The sequence below is a fragment of the Galeopterus variegatus genome, unplaced genomic scaffold (genome assembly GCF_000696425.1).
Source record: "Galeopterus variegatus unplaced genomic scaffold, G_variegatus-3.0.2 Scaffold191, whole genome shotgun sequence".
NCBI lineage: Eukaryota > Metazoa > Chordata > Mammalia > Dermoptera > Cynocephalidae > Galeopterus > Galeopterus variegatus.
Genome location: NW_007726302.1, coordinates 294374 through 310593, shown reverse-complemented (window position 1 = coordinate 310593; position 16220 = coordinate 294374). Strand labels below are relative to the sequence as shown.

Here is a 16220-nt window from a genome sequence, read left to right as displayed (position 1 = left end):
AGATAGAAGACAGCTAACTGCCAAATTCACATTTAATTATGAGAACCCGGTAAGATATGTCTAAAAATACAGGTTCTCAGAGATTAGAATTGATAAACTCTTCCTAAAAGAATTTTCGAGAATGTATTTCAGCAAAATAAAAGGTAAAAATATGAGGTCCAAGAAGTAGCAGTAGATAAAGAAATAAGTAAATCTTATAGTTATGTCTAAACAATTATTGGGAGCATAATAAAACTGGTAAGATTTGATTCCTAAAATGGATATAATAAAAAAAAATGAAACAGAATGAAAAAAGAATATTCTAGCACTAAAAATTTAGAAAAATATGATTAAAATTTTAGAGATAGCAGACAGACAAGACAGAGAAAAAGCAAGTCAGAATCTTGCTTTTGGAGGGGTTTAGGTTATAGATACAGATTGATTCTCAGCATTGATAGAAGAGTGAAAGATCAAGTATATTTGCTAAAACATTGAAAGAAATAAAAATAGAACATATAACTTTCAAAACTTGAGGGAAAATAAACACAACAAATAATATTTAAATACTTATTAAATGTTTAAGTGCAAAGCTCTCATAAAGCACTTATCATGAGTTAAATTTTTTAAATCTTACAATAATACTAGGAAATAGTTATTTTATATCTATTTTACAGATGAGGAATTCTAGACAGAGAGGCTAACTCTCTTGCCAAAAAAAGGTCACACAGATAAATTGCAGTGGTGGGGAGGCAAAACAGAAAATATTAAAAATTTGAGAATAGCAAATTAACTGGAAAAAATATCTTAATACTTATCAGTAACCACAATAAATATATATGGGTTAAATTCATTGATGTATTGCATGGGAAATATTAGGTTATTAATAAGAGAGATATTTAGATTAAAAAGGCAGAGTCATTTGAAAATAAATGTTGAAAAAAGACACCCCAAAAAATTCAAAAAAGAAAAAGCAGGAGTAGTAATATTAACTTTAAACAAAAAATATTCAAGACAAAAGGCAGTAAAAGAGATAAATAAGGAATTTCACTCTGATAAAAATACAACCACCATAAAAGACATTTTATGTTTTAACACCATGAATTCTAAAACATGTAAAACAAAAATTAGAAGAACAAGTATAATAAGGAGAAACAAATACATGAACATAGTATAAAACTAGAATGAATTTTTCTCTGAATTCATCAGATAAGTAGATAATAAATGAATGAAGACATAAAATGTTTCTATAACATAATTAACAATCTTGATCTTTTAGGTCTTATATCTATATATAATACGTTGTATACTACAAAGAATATGCATTTATGAAATATTTGTGAAATACGCTTGTACTATGTATACATTATACCAATGAAATAGAAATTCAGTTAAATATATAATTTTCTGGGAAAACATTAATTATCAAAATTGACTACAGAAAGGCTATATAATTTGAATAGACTATTGACCATGGAATAATCTGGAATTTCAATCAGAGATCTCAACCAAAGTGAGACCAAATTCATGAGGATTTTATGAGTGAATTCTAACAATTTCTTAAGAAACAGTTAATTTTTAATATTTAAAGTGCTACAATAAAAAAATAAAAAGATTTGCAACTCATGCCGTTAGACTACAAGGATAGCACTACTGAAATGGATAATGCTAGCTTTGATGCACACAAGTGTGAGAAAAACTGTAAGCAAATATTGCTAAGTATAGCTTTCTTAGACTCTAGAACTAACAAATTGTAGAATATAACAGAAAATAAAATTCTATTCACAATAGCAATCAAACCTAGAAAATAGTTTGTCAAATGAAATGTGAACAAAGAGATGAAGAAAACTATAAAAGTTTACTCAAGAAATAAATAGGTACATATGCCATGTCCTGAATGGCATGATTAAAAAATGATAAAAATTCTCAATTCTCCTCTACTTAACCAAAACTATTTAAAGCAATTCTCATTATAATCTCAATAAAGTATATTTGAAAGGTCACATTTTATAAGAATCTCTAAAAAAAAATTTTAAAAACTAGAAAGGGCATTTGCCCTATTAAAACTTACTATAAAGCTACATTATAAGAAACAGTGTGGTATTTGTATATTTGTATTGTAAAGACAAATGAGGTCAAGAAACAGACTTATGAATATATGAAAATTTTAGCATATGATAAAAGTGGTATTTTATACAAATGAATATAGAATGGAGTTTTTAACAAGTATGATAGGACAATTGGTTATTCACTTGGACAAAAACAAAGTTATATCTCTATCTTAAACTTTAAACTCACAAATAACTTCAAAATAGACTGTAGTTTTAAACCAAAAATAAAATTATAAAACTATTAGAACAGAATATACTTAAAGATTTTTTATGATTTTTACTTGAGGAAAACATTCTTAAGTAAGGCAAGAAAACCAAGTCATAAGGGGAAAAAAATCAGAATTGATTATATTTAAAATGGAAAGTTTCTGCATCTCCAAAGGCAACATAAACTATGTTAAAAGACATGAGCAAGATTGGTCAAAACATTTACAAAGCATATGAGACAAAAAACCAATATGGTCGATACTTTAAAAAGATGGTTACAATGATTCCACCCTGAACATATACTCCTTTTCAATGTGACTTTGCTGCTCCTCCCATCACAGGTGGGATCTATTTCCTGCCCCCTGGAATCTAAGTTGACCCCATGATTTGTTTGGTTAATAGAATGTGGCTGAAGTGACACTGTGCAAGTTCACCAAGAGGCCTTGAACTTGCACTTTTATACTCTTGCTGCTCTGAGTCCACCTTGGAAAGATGTGTGAGCTAGACTCTTTGAAGATGAGAGAGTATATGGAGAGAGAACCTAGGTGACAGCCAGCACTAACCATCAGACATATTTGTGAGGTCATCTTGGACCACCTAGCTCATGTCAAGCCAACAGACAGCCATAGCTACATGAATAATTTCAGGTGAGACCACCAGAAGAACCACCCAGCTGAGCCCAGAGCAAGTTGCTGACATACAAACTCACAAACAAATAAGATCATGGTTGTGTTAAGCCACTAAATTTTGGGGTAGGTTGTTATGCAACAATAGCTAAGTGGGACAATTATCCATCATTTATAATGAATTCCAGTGATAAGAGTAAACAGCCTGACAGGAAAATGAGCAGGCAAGTCACCAAACAAGAAATACAAATGGCTGTTGACCTGAGTTAAAGCTGGAGGAGTCCATGTGGATGAACTAGAATAAGAACTTGGGCTCCACAGTCAGCCTGCCTGGGTCAGAATCCTGGCCCTGCTGCCCCTGTGCAGCTGTTGACCTGAGTTAAAGCTTTAGGAGTCCATGTGGATGAACTAGAACAAGAACTTGGGCTCCACAGTCAGCCTGCCTGGGTCAGAATCCTGGCCCTGCTGCCCCTGTGCAGCTTTAGGTAAATTACTCAAATTTCTTCAGCCCTCAATTTCCTCATCTGTGAGATGGGTATATAAATACTACCAATCCCATAGGGTCATTGTGAGAAGCCTTACTTGCATTAAGTACAGATAAATGTGGCTTTTGTTTCTACTGCTGTAAGCGGCTCTGGTGAACTCTTGAATCTGAAGCCAAGTTGTTTTGGTCAAGGCTATAGAGGGATAAAAGAGGGAAAGTACTAATAAATTAAGGGATAGAGAACAAAGACATTTCAGAGTGTGGTTTGCTTTCATGTTTATTGTAAAAATAATCAATTGGTGTTTTATAATACTTGCTTAATCTCACTGTCTAAATGAGTTTTAGCTTTCCTACTAAAAATCTATAGAAATTCATGATTTGAAATCTGACTAAGACTTAGTAGAAAGGTAGTCTTTTGAATTTCAGATAAAGGAGATACCATTACTATTATTACAATTATTATTGCTTGTGGATTCTATATTTTGGGATGTTCTGCCTTCCAGACTGCTTTTATTATATAATTGTTTTCTCATCATTATTAATTAAAGACATATGAAAAAACTAATATGAGTATTTGATCAACATAAGACAAACTTATTCCAATGAAGAGATAAGATTTTATTTAACAGCAAAAAATGTTGATGTTTCTGTGCATTTTTATGCTATTGCCTGCAGCTATTGCAAACAACTGTATAAGTTCTTATTAGATATTACAAAATATTGAAAACAGTACAAATACTAACATTGTTATTTTTAAGAACCAGATAACCAATGGAGATAGTGTTCTCAAAGCATTGTATTGCCACCTTGTAATGGCATCCCTAAAGTACAGTGACAGGGGCCGGCCCAGTGGCTCACTCGGCAGAGTGCGGTGCTGATAAAGTACAGTGACAGTTATTTTCAGAGTCAAAAATGTATGTATACACATACATGTCTATATTTGACACAGAAAGACTGTCTAAATGCACTTGAAAATGTAAATTGTTAAAAGGCCTTTTCTCTCTTGTAGCCAGCCTGATGACTTTACCAAGAACTTGTACTACAAGGATGCTTCAAATACTTTTGTAGTATAAAATAAAAATAAAAAAAAAATTAAGGAGCTTCTAGTTGTGCAATCTTGGGCAAGTTACCTAACCTTAGTATCTCCATTTGAAACAGAGATAATGATAGTGCCTAATTCACGGGATTTTTGTGTGAAGATTAAGAAAGTCAATATATATAAGGTGCTAAAAAACAGTGCCTGCCATATAAAAGGCATTTAGCAAATCCTAGTTATTGTTGTTATTCTTACTACCGCTTTTATTGGGTGTCCTTGGTATATCCGAACTACTAAATCTTAAATAAGGATGCATCTCTTTTAAAATAATCCCAAATGTACTACAATTTAGGTAACAAACTCGTTATTGCATATTTCTGACTAAGTCAACCTCATAAGTTAGAATGTTTTAAGCAGAGATAACAACAACAAAAATTACATATAAGGATTGATTAACTTTCTGGTTATGAAGAAGGATTTTAGCAGCTTAGGATATCACAGAGCCAACAAATTTAGTTGGAGTTTAAGACCTGAGTTTAAAATGCCCAGTAAACAAAAAGACTACAGTGTTCACAGTTTTGTCTTCAAATACACCTGCTACTAGCAAATTCACTTTCTGTGGACTGCAAACAACAGACCAATAAATGTCTTTTGCAGCCTCCTCACTTGGCAGAACATACTTTCTCCATTTGAATTGTAATGCCTTTGCAGAGTCAGAGGCCCTAAGAAATAACTTTGGTCAGGAAGAATATAAAACTTTTATAATTACAAAAGAGAGTAAAATTATGAACTAAACTGCTAAACGCATCATTCTGTTTGGATAAGTGCGTATACCGAGTGGAAAGTATAACTGAACATTGTTATAGGATAAACTGAAGCTAGTGGATTAGCAAATACTTGGGACCCAAGATATTTCCAGGAACATTACTCTTTCTAAATCCCCCACTTCTTCTGCACTCTTGGGCAGTTCCTCAGCCAAAGCCCCTTTTGAGAATTCAGTCCACTTCCCTTTTAGAGTTGCCACTTCCCCCAGCTGCTTCTCTCATTACCAGACTGCTCAGGCGGAAAAGGCCAACCCCACGTTATTCTAATGATAGCAAACACCTCATAAAGAAATCTGCCAAATTTACTTTTCCACAGAACATCATTTTTATAGCTTTTCATGAGTCCATGAGGAAAGAAAGCATCATGTATAAAATATGACTTCCAGAAATCTTGAAGGTATTAAGAAGTATTTCTACAGTGGTAGATGGGTGGGTGTACCACAGTCTATAGGAATCCCATCAGTCTGTCACTGTACCTATTTACCCACAGGAGAAGATGAGAGATCTCCACAAGGTTAGAACATTTTTAGAAACGTCCCCAATTTGAAATAACTTTAAACTTTTGGGTGTATACTTTTCCATTGCTGGTTTTGTATTTGTGTGCAAGGGTCACCTTGCTTTAGTCTGTAACACCCTGGCAGAGACAAAACCTGGTGTAATTAACCAAGTTTGGAATGTGTGAACTTTGGCAAGTTTCTTTAGCTCTCTGGTCCTCAGTTTCCACATCTGTAAAGAGGGGCTATTAATAGTACCATACCTCACAGGGTTATGATTAAATTAAATGAGTTAAATTTTGCAAAGCACTTAAGATAGTAGCACATAGTAAGCACTATGGAAGTGTTTAAGTGAATTCTTCGCTTTAGCAGTAAAGTTTTTCTCAATAAATTGCATAAAGATGTAAAAAAAAAAATAACAGAGGCAATAACTACAAAGCCCTTTGGGAACAGTGAATAATGCTTACCTCGACATTGCAGAGAAAAGAGATTTGGAGGGGATGGTTTGAGGAGAAGATTTTAGGAGCTAGAGAATCCCTGCTGCCTCCTGGGAAAATCCCTGCTCACCAGGACCTGTGCCTTAAGCTTACAGTTGTTGCACCCCTAGACCCAAGAAAAAGCGCTTTCCAAGGTAGCGGCAGGAAATCCCTACCTGGGCACCTTTATTCAGAAACCAGAACTCACATTGAGTCTGACTGTCCCCTATGTCCTCCCCAGTCACGACCCCTCCCCTACCTTGGAGCTGAAATAAATCAACAGAATCCCATTCCTAAAACGATCTTCAAAGGGGCAACAGATTGCTGGGAAGAAATCTTAGCTACAAGTTTAAAGCCCCAGGAAACCCTGGCTCTACAGGTGCCTTGCCTCCCGGAGGGACACAGGAGGCACGGGAACTGCGTGGGCGAGGAGGGGATGTCTGACCATTCTCCTTGGGAAATTCTGTCTTGATCTTCGCCATTGCTATTTGAAGGGGCAGACTCACCAGAGTTCTTTCTCCCAAACAGACTTTGGGGATATTATCCTAAAGGTCTCCTTGCCTCCCTCTATCCCCATCCCGCCCCACCTCTAGTAACGTCACTCAGCCCCTAAAGGACAGCCAAAGACTGGCAGCTCTCCAAAGCAAAGGAATTCTCCACACTTCCCTGCTCATCCCAAGCCTCGCTCCCCCAGGTACCTGACCTGTGACAGATCTGGAGGAGCAAGGTCCGGCAGACCCTGGGGCCGGTCCACCTTCCAGGCACATGCCTCCACTCCGCTTCTGCGCAAGCGGAATTGCCCGGGCAAAACAGTTGTTCTTTGGTGGAGCGGGGAACCCGCCTCCTTGCATCCACCGGGCGCTAGCTCAGCACCGCGCCACCCCGGTCCCCGCTGCCGCGCACGCCCCTCTCCGGCGGCGCACTTACCTGCAGCTGCACCAGGCTGGCGTTGCCCGCGGCCCCGTCCGGCCCGTCGGCGGCTCCCGAACCGCGCAGCACCGTGATGTGCAGTGTGAGCAGCAGCAGCCCCAGCAGCAGCAGCAGCACACACCTTTTCTTCTAATTGTTGTGTATGTGATAGATTTGCGTCTGTAAGTTTGGTTGCAAGTTTCACAAGGTTGAAGCTTAATCTCCTTGACCACTGTCAACACCTGACTTAATCGCAGACATATAGTATGCTCTTACCAAGTATATCAATTAATTCTTTGTGGCTATCAACCAAACAACTAGAGATGGGATATGTACTAGTTTAATAGTGTCATTATTTACTTGTCTGTAGCAATATAACTCAGGCTAGGAGGAACAAACCAAGGGATTACCTATTTCCCTTCCTGGCCATCTTCTCCATGACATATTCCGTTACATTAATATATTATATACCTTTACCTATTAACCTCTCATCATTATTTAAAAAATTTTCCAAAGGCTAACCGGTTACCTCATTTGGATGGGTGCAATAATGTTAATACCAAAGTCGGAGGGATTTGAACCCTGTACCAGTGAGCCACCAAAAAAAAAAAAAAGAATTTTCCATAAACACACATGTATTACACACACACACTCACCATCCTTTTGTTTATTTGTTTTCCTGAGAAAGGAATGCCAAAGAACTTACTTCCCTGATGCTCATGCTCTGCCCAGACTTTACAAAGAAAGGATAACATCGTAGATACCAGTGTCTGATTGTAGGAGATGAAAGAAATCTGTATTCCTGCCTTTGACGATTCACCCCACGTAGGGAAAAGTGCCATGGTTGTAGAAAGAGAAAATGCTAAATCTTCCCTTCAGATAATACATCTCTGCTTAGGGAAGTAGAGACTAGGGGGACACACATTGAATCACCTCTTCTTTCATTATTTTTGACATTGATTTGTCATTAGGAAAATTTATTAGGCTCCAGATTAAATTGATTTGAAGAATCATTAATTCATGGGATGAAGCGAGAACCATTTGGCCTCCCCATGCTCACACGGAGGTTGTCACTGTTTGAGGTGGTCGGGGTGCCCCTCCGGCGTCTGCGTCCGCCCGCCGGGCTGTACCGAGTGCGCGCTGCCGAGGTCGCTGCGGCCGGCGAGGGCAGAGCCCTTGTGCGTACTGAGGCTCGGGGCTGTGGGTGGGTGGCTGGGCGGGGGTGCCTGCGCGAGGGTAGAAACCTTTATTGGCAAAGTGGACCTGGAGCTGTGGTTGTGGTGAATGGAGGGGCCTCCGGATAAGCCAGGCGTCTGTCTGCGACTGTGCGCCCCTTCTAAAGCAGGCTGGGAGGGGAGGGGAGTGACAAAGTGTCGTTCCGGAAGGGTCTTGACACTTGCGCTCCTGGACGCTGAGCTGTTCGACCGCTGGGCACAGCTGCTGTCGCGTCCGCGGCGCCCTGTAGAGCCTGGGAAGGGAGGTGAGTCCAATTAGCTGGGCTTCGGTCTTGTCAAGCGCGCAGGTGTCGCGGCGGGAAGCTGCAGGGACACGGTGCCCGAGGTTCAGGGGCTCAGGACGTAGTTGGGACACTGGTAGTGAATATCAGCTCTGGCAGTCTCGAGTCGGGGAGGGGGGGCACTCATCCCGGGGGCGCAGCACCCGGAGGGGATTTGGGGGCTGCCGTCACGCAGCCGCCGCTCCTGGGCCACCGCCTCATGACCGCGCTGCAGCCTCCGGCTCCCGCGCGCCGCTCATGCCTTGCAAGGGGCAGCTGGCGAATGGAAGGGCTAGCGGATCGAGCTGGGGGCCGGGGTCCTCTCCTCGGAGCTAGACGAACTGGGTCTGGGCTCAGGTCACGGCAGTGGCACCGTGCGTTTCTCTCCCTCTTGATCTTGCTCTGGCTCCCGCCTTCTCGAAGTGGCCGGGAGTGGCGGGCGCTCTGTAAGGTTGGGACCTTTTATACTGTGTTCCCTCCGCCTCCCACTCCCTGTTTCCTCCCACACTCCTTCCCTGCGCCAGCCCAGCCTTTCCCTCCCCCGTGAGCTGAGCCCTAGTTTAGGCGTTCACACACATCCATTTTGCAGATTTCCAAGCCTATTTCGCATACCAGACCCTAATGCTCCCGGGATAGATTCTCTCTTGGTGAATGAAATTTTAAAAAAAACACAAAAAACAAAAAACTTTTTTACCAACAGGGTCCCCCTACCCTCCAATTTTCTGCATTCCTCCGCATCTTGGAAACTGATGTAAGATCTTAATTCTACTACCTTCCGATTTCACATCTCTGTGCAAGGCACCTCAGCCAAGTCTTACCCAAATTAAGACGTGAAAACATTCCGAAAGTTCCTCAGGTCACCTTGGCATTTTGCAGAATTTAAATAGAGGTGGTTAAGTTACGGTATGTTAAGGTTAGAATGTTGAAGAGGCATTTTTAACATTCTAACCAGCTCCAGCATCTTCTTAATAAATTGGTAGCTGTTTATGGAGCACGCACTGTCTTTTCCTTTTCAGTATTTTTTTTTGGGGGGGGGAGTTTGGAGGGAGTGCTTACTTTGGATTTTTAGATGACCGTTCCTATCAGGCTTCTTATTCTGATCCCCAGGCTCTAAAATGCTAATAATTGTCAACTGGAGCACTGGGGGAGAATTTGAAACAATAAACCGTCCCTGGTTCAGATGGGAGATCAAAGACGGGATCCCAGCAGCTTTCAAATCCCACAGAGTTCCTCCTGTGTGTTTTCTAATTAGGATCACTTAAAAGGGGGTGGGGTGGGGGGAGAGGGGAGGCCAGGAGAACCAGCACAGGGATGGAATATATAAATTAAGATGGCAAACTAGACTCCTGTAGCAAGATAGTTTAAAGATGGCTCTAACTCCCAATTGTGCCAGATTGTGATGTGGGTGCACAGGGACAAACTACTTTCCTCTTGCCAGAGGCAGGCTGGTCTAAATTAGCATCCAGGGGCTGCTGTGTTCTGCCTTTTCATCACACACAATCCCCACATGTGAACCTCAACTGCCTCTCCTCTCATTTAAAAGTAGCATTTTTTGATCCCAAGGAAAAATGACTTTTAAAGTACGCTAGAAAGAAACCCTTGCAACGAATGTAAATTCTTGTAAAATTGTAAGTGGAGATTTGGAGATCAAAGTCTTCGTAAAATGTTGTAAAAATTGTAAATTGAATTTTGGGGACAGATGCCTTTATAAAATGTTGAACAAATGTATGAATGAATCCTATTAAAATCCCTTCATGCTGAGAGATCCAAATCCCAGGTGAATTTATGTTCTAGTAAGCACACATAACTAGTATTGATAAACATCCGTGCTCTATGACTAAAGTTACCAAACAAGTCTGCCAGCAGTGTTCTGCTTTTGAGAAGTTACGGAACATAGGCTTATAATTATGGAAAAATAATTAAAAATTTAATAGCCGAAACAAATTAAGTTTCAAGCATTTTATGAAATTATACCAATAGCTGATGAAAGTTTTAAAAATCCTACCTCCTTCTTGAGAGTTCCCACAGGACCTGATTCATGTCTTTATTACTGGTCTTAACTATACCTGAGTAGAATGTGTCTGTATGCATGTCTCTCTTCCCACCAGACCTGGATCAGGATCACCTTGGTGGTAGAACATTTCTGCACACTTTCCCCCTTCCTCCGCCTAGTATCCAGTTTTATTCCTGGGTTCACAGATAAGGGGACATTTTCTAGCCCCACATAGATCTAGGTGGGATTGTGAAGAGCTCTGTTACCTCCAGATCTGACCATAAAACTTCCTGAATGATTATCCATATGTACTCTTTCCTTTCAACTTGGCAAAGGACTCTGAGATGGAAGGAGCCCAAATCTGAGTTACTGCTGAGAAGAGAGCTATTGGACCAGGAATATCTGCATTTAACCTTGTGCAAGGGAAAAATACAACTTAGTTGTTCAAAGACACTGTGATTTTGGGTTGTTTGCTCAGCAGCTAGTTTTGCCTATCCGGAGAAGTGCAATCTTCAGGACAGGCACAGCTGCCTCAACATCATTGCATTTCTAAAGCTGAGCACAATGCTTTGCACAGAATAGTTGCTCGGTCTGTTTTTAAAATAAATGTAACAAATCTGGTATTTATTTAGACCGTACTTAAGAAATTAATTTTCCTTATAGTGTTCCTTCTATAGGTGTCTGACATGAATATTGTTAACTCTTCTGTCTCTTGATTATACTATTCTCTCACAGATTTTGTTTTTTATTAATATGACTAGGCTTCAACAAAACACATGGCCAATCTTGTCATCTATATTCTCATAAAAGTCCTCCCTCTTGAATTATTTTGACATAAATCCATGACATCATATTGTTTCACTTGTACATATTTCAGTATGTATTTCAAAAAGATAAGGACTCAATTAAAAAAATTTTAAAAACACATGCATAATTGTACATGAGCTTTGAACAGAATTAAGAAGTCAAAACCAGAGACTTTTTCTGGGCATAAGAATGACTAGCATTTAGGGATTGTGGTGGAGGCTATTCAGTGTTCATCGAAACCTGTTTCCTCTTCTTCCTGGATGTACCAGTACACTACATTTCCCAATATTCTACACATTTGGTCTCAGCCATGTGACTGAGTTCTGGCCAGTACAGCACGGGTGGAAGGGATGTGTGCTTCTTCCAGATCTAGCTCAGAAAAATCTCCTGTGCAAGATCCTCTTTTTTTTCCCTATGTGCCAGTTGCATGTTTCTACCCAGGGAGACCTTAGAACAACGATCAAGCTGGGTCCCTGGAGCAGACCGCCTACTGCACCTCCATCTCTGACCAGGAACATCCTGGCTGGGCTATTGTGTGAATGAAAAGAAACTTTTTTAAAAAAATGTATTAAGCTGCTAAAATTTGGGGGTTTGTTTCAGTAGCTTGCATTACACTAATACAGTTTTTAAATGTATTAAGCTGCTAAAATTTGGGGGTTTGTTTCAGTAGCTTGCATTACACTAATACAGGGGACAATGTTCAGAGAGGGAAGGGCAGCAAACCTTTTTTTACAGGGCCAGATAGCAAATATTTTTTGTCTTTGTAGGCAATAAGTTCCCTGTGGCAACTACTCAGGTCTGCTGTTGTTGTGGGAAAGCATCCATAGAAAGACATGAAAGAATGGGTGTGGCTGTGTCTTAATAAAACTTCATGTCCATAAACAGGCTGCTGGACCATATGACTTAGTTTGCCAACCGCTTTTCTAAGGGGCTAGCACATCTCACAACCTTGTCTTAGCTGCTATATATGGAGGAATTACAGCAAAGTGAAGTCCCATGGATTCCACTTACTAACCATGTAACTTTTTGGGCAAGTTATTTTGCCTCTCTGAGTCTCAGTTTCTTCCTCTGTAAATTGGGGCTGAGAATGTCTACTCTAGGGCTGTTGTGAAGTTCAGCGATCATTCCCACATGTAGGACAAAGTAAGTTGTTCCAGGTCTCCATGTCCAATAGATCAAGGACTGTGTATTCTGTCTGCAAGGGCAGGGAGCTTGTCTGCCTCACTCACTTCTTAATTCACATAGTAGCTGCTCCAGAAATGTCTATTCAATGAAGGCAACGTTTCGAAAACTGCTAAAAATTGTAGCTCAAATGAACCTTAAAGGTAAACTCTGAGCTCTCAAGGAAACACAAACAAACAAGAATCTAAAAGTGTTGTTCCATACTCAGTCTCTTCTTTGAACTAGGAAGGGGTCACAGTGCTTACAAGTGAGAAAATCACCACCATCAGAGGCACTCCCAGGGTCTCCACCCCTGAAAGCAGTTGCTAGGCTTGTGGGGCACCTGGATCCCTAGCAATGTTCTGCTTGCCGATGCTCCAAGACACACGAAACATGTGAACACTGAGGGGATGCCTGTGGATCTCCCCACATCACCCTAAAAGCCCCTAAATGTACAAAGAACCTAAGAGACCATTGAGTAGATGGCTTTCTGAGGAGGTCAAGAAGCTGCATCCCAGAAGGAGCACTGTCCTTCCCTGGAACAAGGTGTAAAATATGATTGGCTTCTTGAAGGGTTTGTGTTGAGTCTTCTTTACATGACAGGTTCCTTCTGTATTTCTGGCATGATATTAAAATATGATGCTCTGCTCCTCCATTGAGCTCTTCTGCAAATAGCTAGCTAGCCCTTGTAGCTCTCATCTGTGTTCAAGAGACCCCTTTATTGCTTTTGTTTTGTCATAATTATTTCTGTGCAAATTCTAAAAAGCAAAATCTCAGGCACTTGTTATAGCTGGAGGAGAAAAATGTTTCCTAATTACAAGATTATATGTTATACATCATAAAATTTATTTTCAAACTTCTGACAAATAATTTCTAGGCAAGAACAGAGCAAAGTATTGGGTCAGAATTGAATGCTGGAGTCTAGATGTTGGAAGGGGCCCACAGAGTTCTCTAGCTTCCTTTTACAGACGAGGAAAGTGAGGCCCAGAGAATTAAACAGATATTCTCAGTATTGCACAGGGACTTGGTGGCAGCATCAGGACAAGAACCTAGGTTCCCTGACTCCAAGACCAGTGCTCTATTTTTCAAAGTAAACTTTCAAAAGTTAAAGTATGGCATACAAGGGAAGAATATATATCCTAGGTGTAAAGCTCAATGGAATTTTACTACTCATATCAAGAAACACAATGTTAACAGCATCCCAGAAGCCAATTGCTTGAATATTACTAATATTCTGACTTTTATCACCATATATTTGATTTGCCTTTAACAAATTAATATAAATTTAATTTAATGGTACATGCTCTTATATATGGCTTCATGTGCTATCTTCTATACCTCTCCCCAACTTTTTATTTAGAAAAATTTGAAACCTGTAGAAAAGTTGCAAGTATAATGGCATGAACGCTCATAGATCCTTGAGGTGGACTGCCCCAAAATGACCACAGTTTTTTCCCCATTGTATGGAGGCCATTGACAATATGACTTTGTAGCTTCTCCCATCACAAGGTGGAGGTCTTGTGATTAACTATGACTAATAAAATGCAGCAGAAGTGTTGTTGTACTAGTTCTGTCGTTAGGCCTCAAGAAACATAAATCCCTCATTCTCTGTCTCATCTCTCTGTGTGTCTCTGTATCAGAACTTTGCCGCTGTCATGTGAATAATCCAGACAAGCCTGCTGGAGGGACCTAGTCACCCTAGTTGTCCCAGCCTACACCAGCCTATCCCCAGAAGCAGAGCCACCCAATTGACTTGCAGCTGATTACAGACACATAAGAGAACCCAGTTGAGATCAGAGGAGCAACCCAGGGGATCCTAGCCTAAATAGAATAATTGGCTGAATAAATGTTGTTGTGTATGCAGTAGTCCATCACAGTAAAAGCTGCTCAATACAACTCTTTACTACAAATGGTTTAGTTTGTGTCTCCTAAGAATAAGGAAATTCTCCTACATCATCACAATATGATTATCATACTCAGAACATTTAACATTGATGTAATAATATAATATAATTGACAAACCACATTCAAATTTTTCCAAGTGTCCCAGTAATATCTTTGATCACTATTTTTTCTATCCAGACTTCAGGTAAGAATCATTCATTGCATTTAATGGTCATTGGCATGTCTCTTTATCACCTTTGGTCTTAAACAGTCTCCATCTCTTCCTTCCCCCTTTTTCTTTTGGTCTTTAGTGTCATTAACATTTTTTAAAAGCTTAAGCCCATTGATTTTGCAGAATGATCTTTGGTTTATGATTGTTTCTCCAGGATTAATTTCAGATTATGCACTTTGGGCAGGAATGCTACCTGGATAACGTTCTGTTCTTCTCAGGGCATCACATCATGGGCTCACTGATGACAATTTGCCCAGTGGTTGGGGAATCTTTTTCAAGATACGGGGATCCTGAGTCATTTTTGTGATGGTAAATGTGAAGAGTTCTTGATTGAGAATATGTCGGTGTATTGGATGTATTTTTTTATGTGTGGAAGGAGAGAAAACATGAGTTCATCTAATTTCTTGGGAAGCTTTTCCGTTTTGTTCCAAATTGTTTATCCTCATTGTCCAGCTCCCTCAAGGTAGGGGGTTGTGAACACATCAGAGGTTGACTATCCTCAGGGTGAACTCTACGAATCAGTTATTTTGTTTGCTCTAATCAAAAGTCATCATGAATTCGTTCTTAATAGTTTAGCCTCAAATTCTCTTTTAGTTTATTTTTCTGGGAGCAAATCAGACTTGGTGTGAGACAAAGGTGAAATAAATTTGTTATTAATAAAAATTATCTTCAGTGATTTAAAAATAATAAATACCTTAACTTTATGATGCTTTCTTTAAAACACAAAGAACCTAAATATACCTTTGATAAGTTAAAAGAGCTCAGTGAAATGAAGAAAAAAATCCAACAGACTGGAGATGTTAACTTCTTTTTAAACAACAACAACAAAAAAATAGTTGAAATATCTTTTCAACAGCTCCATGTGAGGTTATACCTGAAGGAAAGCTAAAACTGGTTAATTTGCATTTTGAAGTAAATTTAATCCAACAGTTCTTCAGCAGAGAAAGATCAAACTGACATCTCTAAGATGCCACATCAGAGATGTCTCCACTTAAAATAGCTTTGCAACTGACTGGTTCTAACATCTTCACTAATAAACACAAGATCTCATCATCAATGCTTGTGGCGAGGATTTCACAATGATTGAGGGTGTAGTGCCTCATTTGTGAGCCAGATGTGTCTAAACTGAAATCTGAAGATTCTCACTTGTAAACTCTAAACAGGATGATGAAAGTTAGATGAGAAATAGCTTTGTGGAGAAATAAGCATGAAAGAGCTGTTTACACATTTTTGGAGATCAAATTCAGGATGGTTGTTATTTTATAAAGGTTGGGATTTTCCTTTATTTACCTGGTGTCTAACTACATTCTGAAATAGTAGTTGAGTAAATAATGGTCTGCTTTTATTCGTAATAAAGTGACAAAGAGTAATGTTTTGGAATGAAGATTTTATTTGCTGGGGCCACGAAAGCCAAATAATACTTTAAAGGGATATTTTGGTTACTCAAAAAGATCAAAGGATAGGCCGGCCCGGTGGCGCACTGGATAGTGTGCCGCTTGGGAAGC

At 39.5% G+C, this 16220-nt stretch overlaps 1 protein-coding gene across 1 annotated transcript in view; it reads right to left on the bottom strand.

Moving 5' to 3' along the window:
• ISM1 (isthmin 1, angiogenesis inhibitor) overlaps window positions 1–7985 on the bottom strand; it is an 80926-nt gene extending 72941 nt beyond the window's left edge. Inside the window, exons 1-2 of the mRNA XM_008564775.1 lie at window positions 7908–7985; window positions 7162–7293 (exon numbers count right to left, since the gene is read on the bottom strand). Coding sequence (XP_008562997.1) covers window positions 7162–7293; window positions 7908–7985 — 210 coding nt within the window. The remainder of the gene's footprint in view (window positions 1–7161; window positions 7294–7907) is intronic.
• Between the last annotated feature and the right edge of the window lie 8235 nt (window positions 7986–16220).